The 21,012-nt window shown below is 39.8% G+C and overlaps 2 protein-coding genes across 5 annotated transcripts in view; both read left to right on the plus strand.

Annotated features, from left to right (window-relative positions):
• Nucleotides 1-1,036: 1,036 nt before the first annotated feature.
• Nucleotides 1,037-16,485, plus strand: ipo7 (importin 7). 3 transcript variants are annotated; one of them, XM_078248166.1, is made up of 26 exons: nucleotides 1,147-1,238; nucleotides 2,718-2,826; nucleotides 3,693-3,774; nucleotides 6,843-6,996; nucleotides 7,153-7,311; nucleotides 7,411-7,567; nucleotides 7,817-7,906; nucleotides 8,037-8,131; nucleotides 8,224-8,308; nucleotides 8,424-8,558; nucleotides 8,745-8,844; nucleotides 8,935-9,011; nucleotides 9,157-9,273; nucleotides 9,796-9,885; nucleotides 10,024-10,189; nucleotides 10,316-10,476; nucleotides 11,315-11,443; nucleotides 12,269-12,335; nucleotides 12,478-12,603; nucleotides 12,833-12,930; nucleotides 13,044-13,139; nucleotides 13,291-13,511; nucleotides 13,791-13,999; nucleotides 14,122-14,328; nucleotides 14,439-14,555; nucleotides 15,405-16,485. In XM_078248166.1, the coding sequence occupies exons 3-26, from the start codon at nucleotides 3,738-3,740 to the stop codon at nucleotides 15,500-15,502; spliced, it is 2,991 nt and encodes a 996-aa protein (XP_078104292.1). In that variant the 5' UTR covers nucleotides 1,147-1,238; nucleotides 2,718-2,826; nucleotides 3,693-3,737; the 3' UTR covers nucleotides 15,503-16,485. The 3 variants fall into 3 exon arrangements, with proteins under 3 accessions (XP_078104285.1, XP_078104292.1, XP_078104303.1); XM_078248159.1 differs by lacking the exon at nucleotides 2,718-2,826 and having other exon boundaries at nucleotides 1,037-1,238; XM_078248177.1 differs by lacking the exons at nucleotides 1,147-1,238; nucleotides 2,718-2,826 and adding an exon at nucleotides 3,896-3,971 and having other exon boundaries at nucleotides 3,691-3,774.
• A 998-nt stretch (nucleotides 16,486-17,483) lies between these two features.
• LOC144516685 (switch-associated protein 70-like) overlaps nucleotides 17,484-21,012 on the plus strand; it is a 10,069-nt gene continuing 6,540 nt past the window's right edge. For both annotated transcript variants that reach the window (XM_078248190.1, XM_078248201.1), the window contains exons 1-4: nucleotides 17,484-17,646; nucleotides 18,510-18,650; nucleotides 20,080-20,253; nucleotides 20,385-20,612. In XM_078248190.1, the coding sequence (XP_078104316.1) occupies nucleotides 17,551-17,646; nucleotides 18,510-18,650; nucleotides 20,080-20,253; nucleotides 20,385-20,612 (639 nt within the window). In that variant the 5' untranslated portion in view covers nucleotides 17,484-17,550. The remainder of the gene's footprint in view (nucleotides 17,647-18,509; nucleotides 18,651-20,079; nucleotides 20,254-20,384; nucleotides 20,613-21,012) is intronic.

The following is a 21,012-nucleotide window of genomic DNA, read 5'->3' on the forward strand; positions in this document are numbered from 1 at the left end:
TATACTAATATATGTGGTTTTACTTAGATACGATTTTGAATTCAGAACTTGTACTTTACTTGATTATTTACATAGGCTAGTGGAATTGCTACTTTGCTGACATTAAATATTTAAATAGCCTACTCTCCCACCAAAGCCATTTTTATCTTACATAGTAGGCTAACCAATGTTTGAACAGGGCAGTAGGATAATGATTGAGCTACTATGACACCCTCAAATAAAACTCTGCACTTTGGTCTTGTAGTTATTTTTTTTTTTTTTTAAATGTGACATTGTGCAAATACTTATCTCTCAGCTTTACACCCTGAATAGTTGCCTCATTCTTTAGAATGTGCCTGCAAAATGAACCTGTTCTTCATCTATAAAATGTCAGACAAAGTCCATCTGGAAAACTGTCAATTTAATTTCAATCAGTAAGAAGGTACAGTAAGTCAGTTACATTTAAATATGTAGATTCACAGTGCCCTGACCAATGTGACAACTATTGTTCCTGTTTGGCAGGAAAACGTATGGGCGTGTGATTATTTTGAAATTAAATTACTAAAACAAATGTGTGTAGTTTTTTTCTTTTATCTTTATAGTCGCATAACAATGTAAACATTCGTGTGACAACCCTGCAACATACAGTACTGATAGCCCAGGTTGTCCTGAAAAAAAAAAAGATTTCTGTAACTTGATTGTGCATTACAGGATTGAGATAATACAGTACAAGCGTTATTACACAATGAAACCAGGCGACCCAAAGATTGGAAAGGGCCCAGAGGTTAAGTATGTGAATATAGGCTACCTAAAATGCGTTTGGCAGGAACACATTTGGGCGTTTGATTATTTGAAGAATACTGAAAATATTTAGTTTTTCCTGGAATGAGGGCAACCAGTAGGGGGGGTCACCTTACCTTCCCTATGGACAGGTTGTAGTAAAGTTATGCTGGAAACTACCATTGGAAACTATCAAAACTACAACTCCCATAGCTGCGCAGTCGCTGCCGGATGTTCGTGTTCCACAAATTTGGCGCTGATCTATCCGGGTACTTTATTCACTGCTTCCTTTCGCGCCGGGTAACCGGAGAGCCGTGCGTCCATGTGCGCAGTGACTGGGAATTGAGATAGACGTCTGAAATATTAAAATCCGAGCCGTAAACAGAGTTTTAGTTATGGATCCTGAGTCTTTGGTCGAGGCCCTTCGGGGGACGATGGACCCCAATCTGCGTGAGGCCGCGGAGAGACAGTTGAACGAGGTAAAAGTTGAGATTAGCCGTTAATGGTGATGGAGGTTGTGGCGCGGTCTTGGATCGGGCCTCGGCCGTTCACAACATCAAGATGGTGCGATCAGGTAGACTGGGCTTTGCTAGCGCTACCTTGACAGATCAAGAGCTAAATTCCGATACTCCACAAGTATAGTTCTTCTTACGTCCTCACTCCTATCAACAATGTAGAGCCATTAGCATGAATTCAATAGTATTTTTTTTTTTTTTTTTTTTCTCCCGATGATACTCTTGTGCCAGTAACCAACGTCAACGTTAGCTTCATCATGAGCCAGCTGTGTCGCCTATGCTAAACAAGCTAGCCCTTCTTGCCCCGCTAAGGAGATAATTATTAGCCCGTCACACACCGTTTCAGTATAGTTTTAATTAATTTCGGAGCTGACACGACACAAGAATAATATGGCTGGTGTGTAAAACAACAAGTGAAGCAGAGTAAAATGTGGGGCATGTGCTAGTATGCGTATTTAACAGCAGGATACTGATGCCTGGCTGTGTTGCTAATACTAGCGAGCTAACTTAGCTACTTGTTGGATGAGCTGCCATAGCTCCGCTACATAGCTGCTGCTCACGTGTCACTGTGACAAGCCCTGAAGTGATGACATTATTTAACAACGCAATACAATTTACATGGGCCAACTTTTTGATGTTGCTTGGCGTAGCCACACTTAATGTGATCGGTGATTTTAGAGTTACTTAGTAAGAAATATCATTAAATTGAGTTTCACGTTAGGCCAGCTCCATGTGAGCTAATGTTAGCAACTCTGTCTTGGTTGAAGCAGCACCCGGAATAAGTTGTCTCTCCTCATTCAACCACCATGTTTTCCTTTTTAACTTTTAATGATGTGGCTTATCACTAAACCTTGAGTGTTTACATTGTTTTCTACAGAAGAATGTAAGCTGTATAAATTAAGTGTCGGAAAGAAGTTTAATGGCTAAGATTGAGACTGAAATGGACAACTTTGACTATAGCTTTTAGCTAGGGAGTCTTCCGTTTTGATTGACATATATAGTTGGAGGGTGGGGGGGTTGAATAGTTTGCATAGTTTCCCTCAATGCTATTTCAGTTAGTATGGACTGTCCCCTAAATTACATAAAACAAATTGATTGAACAATATTTTTTCTCTGGAGATGTTTGGAGCTCACCGAGTGTGTTTTGATCACCTGTAATGGTTATGGAGATCAAATGCATGCGGGGTAGAGGCCTTAAACTGTTTTGAAGCCCAATTTTGTGAGACTGTACATTAGATGGTGAAATCCCAATGCCACAATTAAGCTCTACCTGCTTCTACATCTGTGCTCCTGTAAGTCACTGACAGTTAAATTAAAATGGATGACAGTTTACACAAACTAAGGCCTATTTTAGTTTTAGTATAGTTTTCTTTTTAAGTGATAATCCATTCATAGCACATGTGTTCACTGTTTTTCCCCTTCCTTCATGTTTATTTTTGACAGTGCAAGGGGCATGGATTGTTTTTTACACCCACATATGCATTGATAGTGATTGCTCACTTGAATTGCATCGTTTGAAGAGTGATCTAGAGGAGGATGGAGTAAATCAGTTGTGAGTGCATCGTTTCTAAATACAGTGCTTTGCTTAGTCATAAAGTCTGACTGTTTTTCATGGAAAATTGCCAGATAAAATTGAATAAGGCTTGACAAAATTCAAACGCATTATGTGATCTTTTAAAAATATGTTGATACATTGGAGCTGCATTGTGGTTGAAAGCACATTAAGGATATATTTTAATTAACATCTGCTAAATCAGTTGGTCATCTCATAATATATCACCTTTACAACTATACAGGGACCAACCTATTGTAACATTACTTATGGAGGATGCAATAACCCAGAAATATATATTGGTGTAAACCTGACCTTTAGTCACTTTACCACTTAATCATGTTTTAGATTGGAACGTTGACTTTGGTTTGACATTTCAAAAAGACCTACACTGCTCTGGATCACAGCTGGTTAATGTGAGCATCCCAATTTTATGAGAACAGTTCATTTAACTCATTGACGGCACGTTTGTACTGTTCTGACAGTTGTGACACCATGGAATTTCTTTTGTTTTGTAAATGTAAAAATGCAACGAAGCACAAAATTATTCACCAATTTCAAGAGGTATTAGTGCAATATTATTTTTGTTGTCACTTAGCAACAGTGTTTTGTATGACTTAAAGCACCTGTACACCAAACATATTGTGTACTGAACTTGCCATGTCTAAAATAACAACCTCCCGAGTTCCTTATGATGGCAGCATATTTACCAATTCTCCCAACAACACATTACAGTAAAACACTTAACTGGAAGTAGGGTTCATGCAAAATAATATGAAATCTATAAACGGTATGGAAAATAAGACTCTAAATGTTTCAGTGGTTTACACGGTTTACATTAAGCCATTCTCAATTCTGATTTTCAGGGTCACACCCAGGTAAACTTTGTGTCCACTCTGCTGCGTGTCACCATGTCTGATCAGCTGGATTTGCCTGTCAGACAAGCAGGTGAGTCTACACTTTTGACATGTAACAACAGTTCTGCATTGGTAGATGATGTTGTAACTAGACAAACATAAGATCAACTCGCCGTATGTTATTCATGTTAAATTATTCACTACAAATTCAGGCCCTGCTATCTGCTGGTAGCCTGAGGAGTGGGACCAGCATATGTTCAGTCAACTGATTTGTGTAATCAGAGTTGGGTGAGTAGAGACTTTAAAAGTTGAGCTGGAGAGTCAACAAAAAACGCTTAAGGTGCTAGATGTGGTCTGTTAAAAACATATTATAGGGGAGGAAACTACACTGGTTTGCTGATGACATTTTAACACGTGTCATTGGATTAATGTTAAATGAGTGTGGTAAGTGTATTTTCTGCCATTTCAACAATTGTATGCCTGTGGATGGATAAGACCTTCATATGCTAGGAGGCTCACTTTTAGATTGAGACTGAGATTAAACCCCTAAATAAAAATCCAGAATTGGATTTTGGACATTCAAAATGATTGTAAATAATAGCTGGTGAAGCTGAATGAATAATTTTTAAATAGTTAAAATCTCTTGAGCATACAATAATAACATGCAATATAACACTTGCTTAGGAAATTAAGTTGTCGTTTGCTTCGGTTTTTTTTTTTAACTATGTTGCAGTTTGTGTCCAGGTAGTGTTATTTTAAAACAATGTAATAACACAGTATGTGCTTTTTTTTGTGTGCCCCCCCCCCCGTATCAATTTGAACCACATCCGGTTACTGAAACACTCTGGCACTGTGTGACTTAACAATTTATCCTGCATCTGACTCCAATTTTGTCCGATTGCATTATGACAAATGGGTGTAGATATTTTTCCTTAAGCCCAAGTTAAACAGGTCACTTATATAACTTTTTTTTTTTTTTTTAAAGCGTTGTTACATGATTCACACTTATGTTTTTGTGAGGCTAAGGTGCCACGCTGAAGAGCAGTGGACATGTGAAGTTGGTTATATATAGCTTGTTTTGCTTTAGTCAAATGCTGGTCTGAGGAAGGTGTCGAGGGAGGGGGGGAAGGAATAAATGTTCAAAGTTAAAATCTTGACCAAAGTTGTTGCAGAAAATACACAGTACAGAGTATTTGAATCATTGTGTGTCCACCTCCAAAGTATTAATAACTGTACTGGCAAATTAAGCTGTTATAGAGCTGTGCTTTAGTCCAATACATTCCTTTTCCTGCTGTAGGAACAATGCAGCTCCTGCAGACTCCACAGACGCTGTGTGAATAATATCACAAGTGAAGCTGATTACAAACGTGCATAGTGTTAACTTATTGTAGTGGCACTTAGTCACTACACCAAAGATGCAGAATAAAGTGGTAAGTCACACAGTGCCAGTGTAGGTGGGATTGTTGTTCATTTAGCTCCTGTCTGTCTTGATGTTGGTAGGCAGGCGGACATAAAAAATGCTGGCATTATTTATAAAAACGGTCATTCTTCTTTTATGATCATTTTATTTGATTGGCAGTTATTACACAATTTTCAGTGAATAGATTGATCATAGTTTTATAACAGACAGCACGATTCTGTGTTTGAGGTTTTGAACCTGTATTGGCAGCATATACAGTATGTGGTGAGTTTTTGAGATCTTGGCTTCTTTTTGCTGATATTTGCCAACTGAATATAAAGGAGGTAATTACAGAGGCAGTAATTAAATTACATTTTGTGTGTGTGGTCAAAGCATTGAAATGATACTGCTGTCAATTGTTGACATGTTGCTGTCCAGTTTTTAAATGTCTTTTTATTTTTTTTTGACTGCAAAATAAATTCCATTCATCTCAATTGTATTTGAGTGGTAGCAGAAATAACTTTTACTGTCAAAACTCGCACAAGCACAAAACTATCCATTCTGCACAGGTACCCTACTAACCATTTTTTTTTTTTTTTTTTTTTGTTGGCTCACCGACAAGGTCATTTTAAGTGATCCACGACAACCTCTTTCTCTACAGTTTCAATAAGTTCCTGCTTTTGGACTGGAGCTGCAGATTACGGAAGTTAACAAAGACAAATGTTGAGCTGTGATGTGAGAATGGCTAATAGGAATAGCCAAGTTTAATAAAGCGCCACTGTTATCATACCCAAAGTGTGTATTTCACCGTATTTGTATGCCCATTTCATGTTTTCTTTAATTTGCCATTTTCTATGATTTGTTAAGCCTGTAGCAGTTTCGTTCAGCTAGACATTTTCAAGAACTCATTTTCCTCCTGTCCATGAATCTAATTTATATGACAGATTCTTAGTGGCTCTGCAGTTTTGGGCGATAGTGTAGTTTGGTGGTCCGAGGGAGGGGACGGGGGGGACGGGGGGATGCTCTGTCAGCATTGATAGGCTGGATTATGATTGCCTCGCCAGCGGTGTAGACATTTGTGTCAGCAGTCTGACGTCCGCTTTCCAGCCCTCACTCCTCTGCTCCCTCAGATGCCACTCCCTGCGAGCCATAGAACTCCCAAGTGGGGCCCCATATTGTAGATGTGAACCCAGCTGATACCCTTGTGCCACATTCAAAACTACTCAACTACAGATGGAAGAATTTATTTCTGCAGCTTCGGATTGGTTCTGAATTTATACAACTGTGTTGTACACAGTCATGATGATGTAAATGCAGTCAATCTGATGAGTGCACATTTGGGAGTTTCATAAGGCTGTACACCAACTGAATTTTAAAACCGTACGTGGTGGTTTAGTCGGTAGTTTATTCTCAGAGATGGAGACCTGAATGTTTCTAATGTGCAACATAATGGGGCTTTTCTTGATTTATCAAACTTCAAATCTGTTTTTGTATCTTTTAAAACAAATCAAGTGAATCTCAAATTGGCATTTAGGTGAGGTGCACATCACATGGCAGTCCCATAAATGGCTGCTTGGTTATGTGACTTTCTCCATCGTTTTACAGCTAAATGGTTTCAATATTAACCAATTTGACTAAATGTTGGTGTTATGGGCAAAATAAACTTTTTTTCAGTGATTTTTGTCAGTATTATTTACATGGCATGTGCTGTTTTGCTGTTGAAGTGCTGACCCTTGTGTTTTCTTGCTCTCTCTGTCTAGGTGTGATTTACCTTAAGAACATGATAACCCAGCATTGGAGTGATGGCGACGGTTCAGGCACAGAGACTCCTGTCAATAACATCCCTGACGAGGACAGGCAGTTCATTCGAGACAACATAGTGGAGGCCATCATCCACTCCCCCGAGCGCATCAGGTAACCACACATACCCTGCTGACTGACTGGCGTTAGAGGAGATCAGGAGATTTTGTATTTGTCCATGTTTCCTCCCAGTCGCTCTTTTCCATTTTATACAGTATTCTGTCCCTTTCTAAATCACCCAGTCTAAAACTGTACTTTTGAACTTGTCAGGGTCCAGTTGACAACATGTATCCACCACATGATTAAGCATGACTACCCCGGCAAGTGGACGACCATCGTGGACAAAATTGGCTTCTACCTGCAGTCAGACAACAGTGCAGGATGGCTGGGCATCTTGCTCTGTCTTTACCAGCTTGTCAAAAACTACGAGTAAGTCAGCTCTCTCGCTCTCATATTTTTAATTATTGTACATATGACATGGGGCTGACATTGTGCTGGTGTGGCTTATGTAACCTGTGTCTGAAACAGATACAAAAAACCAGAAGAGCGTCAACCTCTGGTGGCTGCCATGCACATCTTCATGCCCATGCTGAAAGAACGCTTTATCCAGCTGCTCCCTGACCACTCCAGTGACTCTGTCCTCATACAGAAACAGATCTTCAAAATCCTCTATGCCCTCTTTCAGGTAATGTCACAGTTCCTAGCATCCTAGCACCTTTTTAGCTGGGGTTGATGAAGAATGAGAACTTTTTGTGTTTTTTCTAAAACAGTTTTGTTCAACCAGTGTTGAAAGTTGGGTTTGTTCACTGAAATTAGTATTTTATTCATAAATCTATAATGCCCCTTTGTGGCGTGAACATGCTCTGCTCTAATTAGAGTTAGATTCAAGAAAGTATAATAAAACAAAATGAAACACTCTTCTACGTCTCCACAGTACAATCTGCCCCTGGAACTCATCAACAGACAGAACCTGACAGAGTGGATGGAGATCCTGAAGACGGTAGTGGATAGAGATGTTCCTCCGGTAAGGAGACAAAGTGAATTCATACCGCACTAGTATTGCCAACCACTCCTTCCGAATTGTTTGTTTTCCCAGATGTCAACATTTCAATTCTCCACAAGCTGACTGTACCAACATTGTTTTTGGTCTGCAGGAGACGATGCAGATAGATGAAGATGAGCGGCCTGAGCTGCCATGGTGGAAGTGTAAGAAGTGGGCCCTTCACATCTTGGCTCGACTGTTTGAGAGGTAAAAATCCAACAATTGTGCCCTTAACTTGTTTAATAAATCGTTCAAACATGTTTAACAATTACATTCACTATATTAAACCGTCTCTGCAGGTATGGAAGCCCAGGCAACACAACCAAAGAGTACGCAGAGTTTGCTGAACTTTTCCTCAAAGAATATGCAGTTCCTGCTCAGCAGGTAAGAACTTCAGAAGGCATAATGTAAGCAGCAGCTCTCCAGTCACACTGAACTGCGTGTCTTGTGAAATGCATCTCACAAATATAAGCAATTCCTTTGTGTATCTGCGTACTAGGTGCTGTTGAAAGTCTTATACCAGTACAAGGAAAAGCAATATGTGGCTCCCAGAGTACTCCAACAGACCCTCAATTACATCAACCAGGGTATAGCACATGCTCTGACGTGGAGAAACCTCAAACCCCACATCCAGGTACAAATGCAACATATGTCTGAATATCCAGTAATCATTTCACAATATACAGTAGTAAATGACAAGTCTTGGATCTTGTGCACTAACAACATTTTGAAACTATATTTGATAGTATGCTAACTAGGCATACATCCACTGTGTTAATACCACTCCCTGATTGTGACTTTTTATTTTGCTTTTTTTCAGGGCATTATTCAGGATGTGGTCTTCCCCCTCATGTGTTACACAGACAGCGATGAGGAGCTCTGGCAGGAGGATCCATATGAGTACATCCGTATGAAGTTTGGTAAGCAGAGAAAAGATGGTTCCTGGAATAGGGATTTGTGTGCACCGGTGATGACTAACCATTTATCCGATCTCTGCTGTCCCCCTTTAGATGTGTTTGAGGACTTCATCTCTCCAACAACAGCAGCTCAGACGCTCCTCTTCACTGCTTGCAACAAGAGGAAAGAGGTGAATTGAAATTATTTTGTGGTTAAGTACCTTAACCGTGATTTAAATTTTTTTTATTTGTTTTTGTCAGTTGGAAGAAAAATATTCTGCCTCTGTCCCCACATATTTAATATGACCTAATCCGCTGTGTTCTTGCTATTTTTAGGTGCTGCAAAAGACTATGGGCTTCTGCTACCAGATTCTCACTGATCCCGCCTCTGACCCCAGGAAAAAGGATGGTGCCCTTCACATGATTGGCTCTTTGGCTGAAATCCTACTGAAGGTAAACATCTCTCAGCTAGCTTGTTTGCACTACTTCTTTGACAATTCCTCTTTTCTTCACACAGATTAAAAGGCATTTGACTCTATTCTGAGCAAAACAGTTTGTTGAACATTTGTAATATGGTGCAGATAACTGGATTTTCACCCCACTTACCTGTTTTTTCTTTCTTTATTTTTTTACCATGACTGCCCTTATGAACATTCATTTGGAAATGGTGGTCTCTAACTGCGGCAAGAGATGGTTTTGCAGAAGTTGGTTTAGCTATGGGCTTTATTATGCCTACTTAGTTGTGGCTTGGCAGGCTATTGAAGAGTTTAATCTGTCAGCTGTGGACCAAATATTCAAATGCTGATACTAGAGTTGTCATTGGACAATTTACCCAAACTCAGTCTGAACAGCCTATTTCTAGAAAGTATCAAATAAGTCATAGGGAATTTCTTTAAGTTGAAAATGATAAACTTATAGGATAAGTGTTTGTCTGCCTTGTGAAACTTTAAAGTTTTTATTTCTTTCTCTACACAGAAAAAGATTTATAAGGACCAGATGGAGTTCATGCTGCAGAATCACGTATTCCCCCTGTTCCGCAGTGAACTGGGCTACATGAGAGCCAGGGTAAGTAATCATTTCCCAACAGGCAGACCTGAGATTCATGTGGTAACACTACTAAATAAGGTGGCTTTAAATCAACACTTGATTTATTTATATATATATATCTATATATCTCTCAAATCAACCTCTGTTTTCACACAGGCCTGCTGGGTGCTGCATTACTTTTGTGAGGTGAAGTTCAAAAGTGACCAGAACCTGCAGACGGCTCTTGAGCTCACCCGCCTTTGTCTAATCAATGACAACGAGATGCCAGTTAAGGTGGAGGCTGCTATTGCCCTGCAGGTTCTCATCAGCAACCAGGAGAAAGGTGAGCAAGTAAAGCAATGCAGCTGGTGTTTTACTGCTGTTTTTATACAATGAGTTTTCTTTTAAGAATGTGTAATTTAGAAGCGGTCTGAGTGTCTAAATTAACTCCTTTTGTTGTATTCTTTAGCCAAAGAATACATCACCTCCTTCATCCGGCCAGTGATGCAGGCACTCCTGCACATTGTCAGGGAGACAGAGAACGATGACCTCACCAACGTCATACAGAAGATGATCTGTGAATACAGTGAGGAGGTGACTCCAATTGCAGTGGAGATGACACAGCATTTGGTAAGTGCAATCAGTAAAGAGGCTACATGTTGTCGTCATTTCACATAATGCGTATATATAATCAAGTGGCTTAATAAACTCGATCATTTCGATTATTGAAAATAATCCATAGCACTCACAAGAAAAACAGGCAACCAAGATCGCGTTGTCTCTCATTGCCATACCTATCTCCTCAGTGCTGGAGTCTGGTCTGGCTACACCGCTTATCTATTCTGTTATAGGGGATACATGCTCTGGCTTGTTTGTATTTCTTTAAACCAATCACAAATGTCCTGGGCAGTGCTAAGCCACAGATGCAGCAACTGTGCCCTTGCAAAATAGATAGAAGGGGAAGGATATCACGAGCCGACTGTCAGACTTTATCCAAGCAATGTCCATTCGTTGAGCCAGACTACTCACTGAGTAATCAAAAAAAGCTATGATCTGATTTTTACCCAACAAGTTAGGGTGTTACGGTACAAGGATTATAATTGGCTCACCAAATCGCAGAAAAACATTTCCTTTTCTTCTCTTTAGCCATCAGACGTTTGTAAAAACGTGCAGTAAGTTGCACAGCAGCTCTTCACCATTTAAATCTTTGTTGCCATGTGAATGCAGTAATAGCAGATGCCAAATGTTTACCTCTCAGAAATTGACTGTGGTCATCTCAATGTATGGTGATGTCACATGCATATCCTGTATAGTGCTTTAAAGAGAAATCTACCATCAAATTTAGTAGGTTTGCCCGTTTTTTTTTATTTAATGTGGAGATCAGCAATCAGACTTCCCTGCCTTATGGTGAAATATTCAGATACTACAAGTCCAGACGCATTCATAATGGTCTCTGTTTTTTTGTTAGGCTATGACGTTCAACCAGGTGATTCAGACGGGCCCTGATGAGGAGGGAGGAGATGACAAGGCAGTGACGGCCATGGGCATCCTCAACACCATTGACACATTGCTAAGTGTGGTGGAGGACCACAAAGAGGTTAGCAGCAGAGTCACTAAGCACGTCTCTCTCGCGGTCTGTCTGTTGATCACTCATCTCGGTGCCACTTCCTCTGCAGAAGCATCTTTGGTCTGCTGTAGCGTTCTGCCAACACACTTCAGCCACCCACCAACACCTTGGAACACTCGCTGTTCTCACCATGTTCAGAATGACTCAGAGGCTGAGGCAGACACTAGAAATAGTGCCAAGGCACTCGGCCACCATGTCTGCTGAAACATAGGACTGTTTTAGCTTGAAGCCATTAGATTTGACCAAGCATTGCTTTACACTGAGGATTTTTGATTGCATAACAGTTCAGCAGTTTAGGTTTCAGCGATCATCGGTGTGCGTTACTTTGCTACAAAGAATTGGAATTATTTTTATTTGACCAATGAGTTTACAGGGACTTTTTTTTTTTTTTTTATTGGATCCTGATATTATGCCTTTCATGCAAATGTCCCTTTTTTATATTACATTCAGTTTTAAATGGTCATAACATTTTAAACATTTGGTAAAAATATGCTTTGAAAGTTGTTTCTGACCCATTCAAGTGGTTTCTCAGCGTGTGTGTACATTGTATAACAAGTGCTTAACAAATACAAAACAACCGCATGTGATATATTTTTGTTATTGTACACATTTTGAACCAAACATGTGACTAAATTGTTTCACTTACTGCCTTGTATTGGATGACATCCCAGTATTTGTTAGTACAAGGAACATGCTGTTGAGATGAAACTAGACACTATTGATCACGGCAGCTTTATCTTCTCTAATTTAATATATTGATTAAACTCATTGCCTTTAACCCTCATGCTGTTTCAGATCACCCAGCAGCTGGAGGGCATCTGTCTGCAGGTGATCGGCACTGTGCTGCAGCAACATGTACTGGGTAAGCAGGTCCTTCCTGTGCTTCCACATTCCAGCTGCAGATTGTACTACCTTCTGTCCGTCTGCCTAAGAGATGATCTATTGATAATAAACAGACTATATTTACCCCCCAGTGACTCACTTTTCTCTTATTTTTTCCCCAGAGTTCTACGAGGAGATCCTGTCCTTGGCTCACAGCCTGACCTGCCAACAGGTGTCACCACAGATGTGGCAGCTCCTTCCACTGGTGTATGAAGTCTTCCAGCAAGATGGATTTGATTACTTCACAGGTATGTGGTTGGCTAAGAACCAGTGCTTGCATTCATATTAGAATGCGAAGTTGGTTTCTGTGTGAGGTATAAAGATCTTTTTCTTCTTTTTTTTTTCTTTCTTTTTTTTTAATAAAATAAAAAGGAGCACTAGAACCGCACTCTGTAACAGCCAATATCCAGAGGAAAAGTGTGGATTTGTTTTGCTGTAAACTCAGCTGTGTGAAAAGTAAATGCGTTTCTGTTTCAGATATGATGCCTCTTCTTCACAACTATGTCACAGTTGACACAGATACTCTCCTATCTGACACCAAATACCTGGAGATGATTTATAGCATGTGCAAGAAGGTAAAATGGTGCAGTTGATCATGCATGATGTAACAGGCTGTGTTTTCAAGGTAATTATGTGTGGTGATTGGTGTGCATTTAGGAGGTTTACCTGAGGCTGTCCCTTCACACAGGTCCTGACAGGTGATCCAGGCGAGGACCCGGAGTGCCATGCAGTCAAGCTGCTGGAGGTGATCATCCTGCAGTGCAAAGGCCGTGGCATTGACCAGGTCAGTACAAACTGAGCTTAAGAGACACAACTAGAGACTAATAGCCGCACAGGATGCATGCACTCCTTACATTAAATTATTCATTCTAATATTTGTTATAATGTTGGTAATAGGCCGTTTTGCTCTATTGAAGCTGAATTTGTTGTTGCAGGTTGTGCCCTTGTTTGTGGCTGCTGCATTGGAGCGTTTGACGCGGGAGGTGAAGACCAGCGAGCTAAGGACTATGTGCCTGCAGGTGGCTATCGCTGCACTTTACTACAGCCCCCCTCTTCTCCTCAACACTTTGGAGAACCTACGCTTTCCAAACAACACTGAGCCTATTACTAACCACTTCATAACCCAGTGGCTCAAAGATGTCGACTGCTTCCTTGGGTGAGAGTTTCATGAGTTTTATAATTAACGCTTTTTAAATCTCACAAATGTCTTGAGCCTGGTATTAACTGCAGACACTATTCATTGAATAATTTCATTAAAATTCATCTTTTATTTTGATGATAAATGCTGATCTCTAGAGCCCAACAGTATGTCTTCAATCTATTTACATAACCAGCAGCCAAAGAAGCCCAGAGTAGTGGCTTCATCTAGTAATTGTTAATTTCAGCACTTACCATAAATCCCGCTAACCTTTTGTTCTCCTCGCTCCCCTCACAGCCTCCACGACAGGAAGATGTGCATTCTCGGAATTTGTGCGCTCATTGACCTCGAGCACAGGCCTCAAGTTGTCAACCAGGTAGCCGTCCAGCTTCTTCCAGCAGCCATCCTTCTGTTCAATGGCCTCAAGAGGGCGTACGCCTGTCGAGCAGAGCATGAGAATGACGAGGACGATGATGATGAAGATGGGGAAGAGGATGACGACAACGGTAAGGCGTTAAGTGTCTGATGTGTTCAGTGTTACATCAACCAAGTTCAGTATTGCGCTGCAGGCCATGTGTATTAAGTGATGCTGAAAGGTGTTCCCTTAACTCCCCCTTAATGAATGTAGCTGAGCTGGGCAGTGATGAGGATGACATTGATGAGGAAGGCCAGGAGTACCTGGAGATGCTGGCGAAGCAGGCAGGAGAGGACGGAGACGATGAAGACTGGGAGGAGGACGATGCTGAGGAGACGGCACTTGAGGGCTACACTACAGCTGTAGATGATGAAGACAACTTAGTGGACGAGTATCAGATCTTCAAAGCCATACTACAAAGTAAGACGACCTGTTGATGTGAAAATGTGTTAATCAATGTCTTGCAAATCAAAATTAAACGGCTCAGTAAAACAAATATCAATCACTGATCTCACTTTACTGTTATGCAGATATCCAGAGCCGTGACCCAGCATGGTACCAGGCACTAACACAGGCCCTTGATGAAGATCAGGGCAAACACCTTCAGGACATTGGCACACTTGCAGACCAGAGACGGGCAGCACATGGTGAGCGCCTGCTGAGACTGCACCCCAATTTTCCAATTAAACTCTGATGCGGTACATCAGTCCGGCAATAAAGCACATTTTTACATGCTACTATTTCCTGCTTTTTTGTTAATCATTTTGTTGCTTCTCATTCATTTAAATTCTAAATGTTATTACAAATGCCATTTCATCTATACATTTATCTGAAAGAAAAAGTACTATAGTATTCATAGCCTCTATCCAATTACAGTCTAGCATGTTGCAATCAGCTGCATTTCTGCCTTTTTTATGGGCACTAAAACGTGTGGGATGATTAAAAGAACCCATTTTCCACCTCCATAAAAGACGATGTGTGTTGTAATCCTAGTTAAGTTGTAAATTGCCAATACACTGTGGCGTGTCCTGCCTGCATGGCTTCTGTTATGTTTGTGAGCCAAACTGGTGGCCTAGGAGGCTTAGGGGCTGACGAAAAACCAGTGTCCCGTGTTCAAGTCTGTTGTTCCCCATCTCTCTCCCCTCATTTCCTGTTAATTCTCTATTGTTTAATAATAATAAAGCCATTAAATGCCTAAAAATGTGTTGGATCACAATGTGTGGCACCTAGTCTTGTCTCCAAATTATGTTCCTGTGTTCTGTGGACAGGGATGCAGGGAAACATTTTTAAACCCTTACTCTTCAAATGACGACATGATATTTGTCTTGGGACTTCCTGACATTTTTAAATGGACCGACTTTTGGGCAGTCTAGCACGAGCTCTGTAGTATGAACAGTGAACAACACTTCCCTTCGGGAAACAACTTTTTTTTTAAACATTTTTTACTCACGTTTGTGTTTTTTTTTAAGTACTGTTGCTTATTATCTTTATTACAGAGTCCAAGATGATCGAGAAACACGGCGGGTACAAGTTCACAGCGCCAGTGGTGCCATCTACTTTCAACTTTGGAGGCACTGCTCCAGGAATGAATTGAGTCATCCGTTCTTCTTTTTATTACTCTGTGACTGATTGTAGTGAAGTGAAAAAAAGCTTGTGTTGTTCCCTTAAGTAGTGGTTCCCGAACTGGTTCTTCTGTCATTCTTCAATCTGTCAAATGGGAAATAAGCACCAGAAGAAGTGGGAAAGCAACCAAAATGCAACCAATGGCTGGGGAAAACAAACCAAGAACTTGAGCACGATGCAAGAGAAGAAGCTCTGAACAACGTTGTCTTCTGGAGCCCAGTGTGGAGGGGATACCACGATGGCAACTCTTTTTTTTTTTTTTTTTTCCCACTTAAACAAATTTGGGGGATTAACAGTTAGAAATCGATAATGGGACTAAATATTTCATTATCACTGTTGTGGCCTAATGGCCGTAATAAGATTATACCTCTGGTAGTGGTGATATCTACATTATTTTCTGCATAAACACACATGTTTATGAACATACAAGCCAAGGTTATTGACTTTTCAAGTAGCCTTGAAAAACAACCAGAGGCATTTCTAAGGTGTTAACAGCTGTATTCATATGTAGCATATTGGATACAACATAGCACTATGTGATGCCTGATCTCTGTAAATTAATGACTAGCACTTTCATATTGTTCAGGTCTTCTAGCCTTCTGTATCAGACTGCAAATTTTTTAAATTGAAGACTATTTAAAATGAAACGGCTGTAACTTTGTTACTTTGCAAGTGACTTCTGTAACGGCTGGTTGTCACCCATCTGGGTACAGAGTGGATCAGTGGACAACTCGGAAACTATTGATTTCAGGAAAAAAAGAGAATGCTCTTGGTGTTCAGTATGGCTACAGGACATGTTTGTGAGCACTGAAAGTACAATTGAATACATCATTGAAGCATGTACAATTGGACTTATCGTGAAGGTCTCAAGCTTTTGGTTGGTGTATGGATGAACCATCTATATATACAACAACATATTAAAAAAAACAAACAAAAACAAAAAAACTAAGGGAATCCATGACCCTGAGTGTTTTCTTATACAGGTACATGTCTTTTCCTGCTGTATGAATTTATTTTATAAGTAATTGGTTTGAGTGTAGGCTTTTTTTTTATTTATTTTTTTATAAAGATGTCTGTCCAGAGTGAAGTGCTCTCTTGCAATCACAAAATTGCAGTTATTTGTGTTTTTTTTGTCATATAATGTATTTGGACATACAAGCTAGGTTAGATGTTTTGGCTTTTCACAGAGCACTTCTGAAGCAAAAATCTAAGAATCACTTTTACAACTTGATCATAACATTTCCCTTGTGAGACCAGCAGACCAGTGAGTTGTAGAGCAACATGTAGAAAGACAACGGGTACTGAACACTGTCACGGCCATAGACAGTAAAAGGAAATATATGAAAAGATCCGTGACACCTGTGCTAGTCCTGCTGTGATCAGTCAAAACGTCTGCTGTGAAAAAGCCCTAACTATACCACCACCAATATCAGCTGACATGATTCCCTTTAGATGGATCCTTTGTTACTAATCCTGGGGCCTTGTTTTGAGTTAAAGTATAGTTTTAAGAACATTTAATTTACCACTCAGCAAGTCTAGTATTGTAGCATAGAAAAACTGCACACACTGCGTAGAGAACTGAAGGAACGCTGGTTAATAAGAGGCCTGCCAGCTCATTTTTGACCTGGGGCCCAATCGGTCCAAAATACTACTCTACTACTACTATAATACAACTTCAATAATTCAATTTCTTGTCCCTCAAAAGTACTTGTCCTAGTTAAGCCACATAGAAGTAGTTATTAGTACCCTACTTGCAGTTAACATACAGTTAGTGTTTGTGGTACTTGGGGATTTGAGTTTATGATGGAAAAACAACCTAAACTGACTGTTTTGGTTTTAAGCGATTTGAAATGATGAAAATAAATAAACTAAACGTTATGTGGCGCTATCGTCGCACTTTTCTGTGCTGCGCCACCATCATCGCGCTTGTGTTTAAGAGGCAGACAGTGAAACTACAGACATAAATCACATAAACTGATTGCAGACAGAGACAGACCTCTGGTGCTGCTGAGGGACAAAATGTGGCTTCGAGACGAACTTTTGAAATCCATATGGCACGCGTTCACAGCCCTGGACGTGGATCAACGCGGGAAAGTTTCCAAATCTCAGTTAAAGGTGCGTTTCAGTTTTCACAAGTTTTCAATTTTCAGTTGTTTTTGTTCGGACTAACTGTACTTCATTAGTATGTATAACGTTAAGATTCGTCCCTACCGTTACGTTAGTTGACTCTACCGTCGAACTATACTTCATCAATGTAATAAGGACGTTTTTATTCCCACCGTTACGTTAGTTGTTGAATTCATCAACATTTGTTACGTTACTTAAATAATAAAACATTGGCCTTTTAACCATTTGTAAGTACATTTTGAGTGCATGACTGTTTTGCTTGTAAAGTAATTTGATATTGTTACATTGGTAACGTTACTTTTACCTAAGCTACATTACACAAGGGATTTATGCCATCATAATTATATATTATTATTATTATATTTTACTGCAGACATGCCAATATGTTGTATTGGCCTTGTCAGATCCTCTAATTGATTCTCCATTCATTCACTTATATTGCTGCTGTATTTGTGTTTCCTAACACTTATCTCAGGGAGTTTAAAAAAGGTAGAACCTTTAGGCATTTTATTATTAATAATAATAATGATAATAATAATATAATATCTATCTACCACCACAGAGAACAGAGGAGACTGTTTGCAAGGGCAGAATATAATCTGGTCCTTGTTGATTTGAAGCTACAGTGCTGTACAGTTAAAATTAAACACTTCTTGACCTCCATTTGTACAGCTGAACTAACCAGTGAAAAGAACCTTTAGTCTCAGGAGTGAAAAGTCACCGACAACATAAGTAACACTTGGCTAGTGAAGCTTGTAAATTTCAGCAACATGACTTAATATACTGTATGTCCCCTCACCTGCATGCCTTATGGTAATATCTAATTCACATTCACATTGTGGTTTCTTTAGGTGCTGTCCCACAGCCTGTGCACAGTAATGAAGATCCCTCATGACCCTGTGGCCCTTGAAGAGCATTTCAAAGATGATAATAAAGGGCCTCTGTCCAACCAGGGCTACATGCCTTACCTCAACAGATTTATTCTTGACAAGGTGGGGTCAAACATGCGGAAAAGGTTGTAGGAGAATGGGAGTCTTGTGTTTTTAATCCAGTCAACACATGATAACTAGGGCTGCGTATAGTTTGACATTTATTATACTAGTGCTAATATGATACCTGAGTTTCATTACTGTTTGTCAATACCATTCTTCTGCCCTCACTATGTGTGTGCAGGTGCACAGCTATACAGTGATCTAAACACACTTCCAATAAAGGTAGAAGACTGAAGTCGGCCTTTGACTTCTTCACTTGAAGCAATTGTGGAACTGTGAAAACAGTTTAGGGCAACAAATTCAATTATAGTGATTATAAATCAGAAAAAGATGAGATTCCATAAACAAGAGTCAGACCAAAGATATTGTAAAAACTGATTAGTACAGTAACAAGGAAACATGATTTAGGAGTAGCTGACAATTCAGTAGTTGTCAGATGTACTGTCCGCAAGAGTAAAATGTAAAAAGAGGAAAATACATAACAGTTAACCCAACAGTAAATTCAGTTGCTTAGAATGTGGTATTACAGTATGTAGCAACACATTAGCCTAAGTAATTAAGGTTAGCTTGCTTAGCAGTAAACTGACTGCAGGAAACAAACAAATCAACAGTTAGGGTTAGGGTAATACAATAAAGTAATCACAGATCTCCAACAAGGACATTTGGGGAGTAGATTATAGAAAAAGTATTGTCTAAACACAAGCAGTTGTACAAGAACTATGCATAAATAACTTGAAATCCGGAACTATCTGATCAAAGAATAGTTCAATAAGACAACCAACCTTACCAGACATTCGATGCAAGTTTTCGGTACTTGACAGTTTTCTATGTATGGTGCTATGGACGCATTGAGTTAAAAGTTACAAAAACAGTACAAAATAGAAAGAAAGAAGAAAACTAACAGAAGAGTGTATGACACAAATTAGGAAGACTAATCATTCACTGTTTTGCTCATACTGTAGGAGAGGAAATGGTTACAACCACTTCTCTGTTGTACCCACAGGAACGTGTTTTGTCTATTATTTATTAATTGGTAGTATATTAAACATTTAGGTAAAATGGTCTTCATGCTTATATACTCTTTCCAAAAGGGGGATTCTTGTCTCTGATAGAGTTTTTGCCCTGTTGCTTAGCGAACACAGTGTAATACAATGCAAACACATCTGTTGAAGTCTCATGTCAGTTGGTAAACTGCTTGAGTTTCACTCTTTGTGCTTGGAAGTTGTTTTCTTGCCGTTCTCTTGTAGGCTCTGACTTGAATAAAAATGAGGCATTTAATTACATCAGGTTTGTACCTCACATCCTGCTGACTGGAGGTTTTGAAAGGAAACAAACACCAGTCTCCTGCTTAGCATTTGTAAACACGATGCCTTCACTGGTGCTGACCAGTTTGACTTTGACTGACTGAATGGTGCATTTTTATTACCAGGTACAGGAGGAATTTGATATACTGGAGTTCAACAAGATGTGCTGGACACTTTGTTACAAGAAAAATATCTGCACTAAACATCTACTCATCTCGGATCAGGAGGCTTTCAAAGTCTGGTGCATTTTCAACTTTCTGTCAGAAGACAAATACCCACTCGTCATCATTACTGAAGAGGTGAGGAAGATCCTTACAGTTGTTTTCTGTTTTCGGAGTTTTTACCTGTAAGTAAAAAATCGAGCAGAGAGGAAGGACATTTTTTAACCATCCCCTCCACTAAACGCTTTTTTCTCTGACCATCTCCTTAGATTGAGTACTTCCTGCGAAAGCTGATGGAGGCCATGGGGAGCGTATGGAATGAGGAGAAGTTTGCAGATTACAAGCTGCAGCTGAACACAAAGAATAATTGCCTGAGTGCCTGGGAGCTGATTGAACTGGTGGGGATGGGTTACTTCAGCAAGGGCATGAACTGCCAGACCCTGTCCATGGGCATCATGGAGGTCTTCCAGGAACTCATACTGGATGTGCTCAAACAGGTTAGACAGGATTAATCTCATACATCCGGTGGCCCATTAATCAAACATTTGCTTTATTAATTATTTAAGTAACATATGGAAAAGATCATGAGGCTTCTGGGTATTATTCTGTGTTTCCCAGAACCTGGGGGGTGGAGCCTAGTCCAGGAGTGGGACAGAATCTGTAGGAATATTAAAACTATGTTGCGCGATGTGAGGCTGCGCCTCATTCAGTTCAAGATTATGCATCGCTTCTATTGGACTCCATCCAGATTGTTTAGACTTGGTTTGGAAGACACCAAATTGTTGGAAATGTAAGACAGAGAATTACTTCATGTCCTATGGTCCTGTGATAAGGTCCAGGCATTTTGGACTTGGATAAATATATATATATATATATATATATATATATATATATATA

The sequence above is a fragment of the Sander vitreus genome, chromosome 1 (assembly GCF_031162955.1).
Source record: "Sander vitreus isolate 19-12246 chromosome 1, sanVit1, whole genome shotgun sequence".
In the NCBI taxonomy this organism is placed as follows: domain Eukaryota; kingdom Metazoa; phylum Chordata; class Actinopteri; order Perciformes; family Percidae; genus Sander; species Sander vitreus.